Source organism: Manduca sexta, unplaced genomic scaffold (genome assembly GCF_014839805.1).
Source record: "Manduca sexta isolate Smith_Timp_Sample1 unplaced genomic scaffold, JHU_Msex_v1.0 HiC_scaffold_2968, whole genome shotgun sequence".
NCBI lineage: Eukaryota > Metazoa > Arthropoda > Insecta > Lepidoptera > Sphingidae > Manduca > Manduca sexta.
This window is the reverse complement of record NW_023593986.1, coordinates 10,607-12,635: the sequence shown is the minus strand read 5'-3', so window position 1 is coordinate 12,635 and position 2,029 is coordinate 10,607. Positions and strand designations below refer to the sequence as shown.

Here is a 2,029-nt window from a genome sequence, read left to right as displayed (position 1 = left end):
CCCCATAATATTCATACAATTTATATTTTTCATGCATAAATATATGCTTGGAAAAGTAAGGACAAGAAGACATTTTTTAAAGGATTTTTCAATCTTGGTGATTTTAGGGGTTCAGTTGGTAACCCTGATCTCCACTGTCATCTAGATATTCAGATTTTTGTGCAACTTGCAAAAATATTCTGATACTGATTTCCGAGTTCTGTTGGTGTTGGTTGTAACTTTTACTGTAATTTCGTTTTATACATTTTCTAAATACTATCAACAAATAGATAAAACCTTACTCCTTCTCAACACTTCAGTAATGTCATATCAATTGTACAGAAACACTACAATCGGTAACACATTACAAGAGAGTCTCGACGAATTAATACAGGTGAGTTTTGTTTACATTGAAAACCAACTGTTCATTTTATTACGTACTCATCTTGTTGTTTATTTAATTTCCAGTATGGCCAAATAACGCCAGCACTAGCAGTAAAGGTTTTACTGCAATTCGATAAATCAATAAATCAGGCTTTGTCTAACAGAGTAAAATCCAGATTAACCTTCAAGGCAGGAAAATTAAATACATACAGGTAAGCATTTGATATAAAAAAATTCTAGGGTATTTCGTTTCTGATTTTGACGACAAACATTATAATATGGATTTTAAATAAAAGAATATTATGTTTTGTAACCAAATATCGAAATTCATGCACTTTTTTTCTGAGCCAAGAAAGTATGTCTTAATAACACCCATGTGTCTTTTATCATTGTACATGACTACAAATGGCAATATTTTATTTTTTTAAAGTAAATCTCAATAATCAAGTTTTTGGAGCTAATTGAAGGACCTAATCAACCATTACTATCACATAAAACAAATTTGCTTTTTTAAATGTTTTAGGTTTTGTGATAATGTATGGACATTCATGTTGAATGATGTGGAGTTTCGGGAAGTACAAGAAGTTGCCAAAGTTGACAAAGTGAAAATTGTGGCTTGTGATGGAAAAAGTGAGTATTGGAGCAGACTTTCATTGCTAGGCGACAGTAACAACACATTTGATTCTGCATGTGTATACAGTTTATTGCCATAATATGCAAATATCCAATATGTTATATATTCATGATATACTCATCGAATTTGATGGTTCTAAGTAAAATATTGTATCTGGAAAAATAGAGATATTCCCTTTTTTAACATTTTGTTACCTAGATACTGTTTACTACAAAATCCATGAAAAAAGGGTAGAAAATGAATTCTAATGAAGTTTTTTTGTTTATTAACTTTTGAATTAAATGGGTTTGGTAGTAAACAGTTCCTTGATAACGAAACGCTAATGAGTGAATATTGCCATTATTCCAGATACAATAGTTTATGTCAATTTAATAATAGTTTTGCTACTTATGGGTTGAACTACTTTTCTTTTTTAACAGACATCCATGATAATACACTACTGAGCTTATGTATTTTTAGCCACCATCTTGGTGCTGCCATGGACCTATGAGATGGGTTTACAGTTTTATGTTTGGCCATGCGCTATTATGTTTAGCCACCACCTGCACTATCCCTGAGCCTAATCAGCTTTAGGGAAAGTCAAGCAATGGTAATAATAAGTTATGTATGGCCCCTAATATTTTTTTTTTTTTCAGATGTTGATGACCGAAGGTAATCAATTGGAAATGCTAGGGATTCTAGTTCATAAATTGTCTGCAAAGAAACTTAAGAATTTCATCTAAATTTTAAAACTATTGTATTTTTGGAAATATCATCCTCTAAATAAATAATGTAAGTGATGTAATGATGTATTTTAATTTGGAATTATGTTCTAAGATAAAAAAACAAACACTTGAGTTCCCATTCTGTGAATCTTAACTGATTTATTCCCCCTGGTAAAAATAGCTGAATTTGTATCATGCAATAGAAGAGAAAAAGTTATTGTGTTTGTATATTTTCAAATTTTTTAACTAGGTACTGACTAAATATTGTAATAATGATTTTATGTTAAAGAGCTTAGACCTTGCAAGTTGTAAATGAACTTGCATTACA

General features: G+C 30.4%; 1 protein-coding gene across 1 annotated transcript; it reads left to right on the top strand.

Annotated features, from left to right (window-relative positions):
- Positions 1 to 228: 228 nt before the first annotated feature.
- LOC119192591 (transcription initiation factor IIA subunit 2) lies at positions 229 to 1,781 on the top strand. The gene is made up of 4 exons (XM_037446405.1): positions 229 to 373; positions 448 to 575; positions 887 to 993; positions 1,633 to 1,781. Exons 1-4 carry the CDS (start codon positions 302 to 304, stop codon positions 1,650 to 1,652), a joined length of 327 nt encoding a protein of 108 aa, XP_037302302.1. The 5' UTR covers positions 229 to 301; the 3' UTR covers positions 1,653 to 1,781.
- The last annotated feature ends 248 nt before the right edge of the window (positions 1,782 to 2,029 follow it).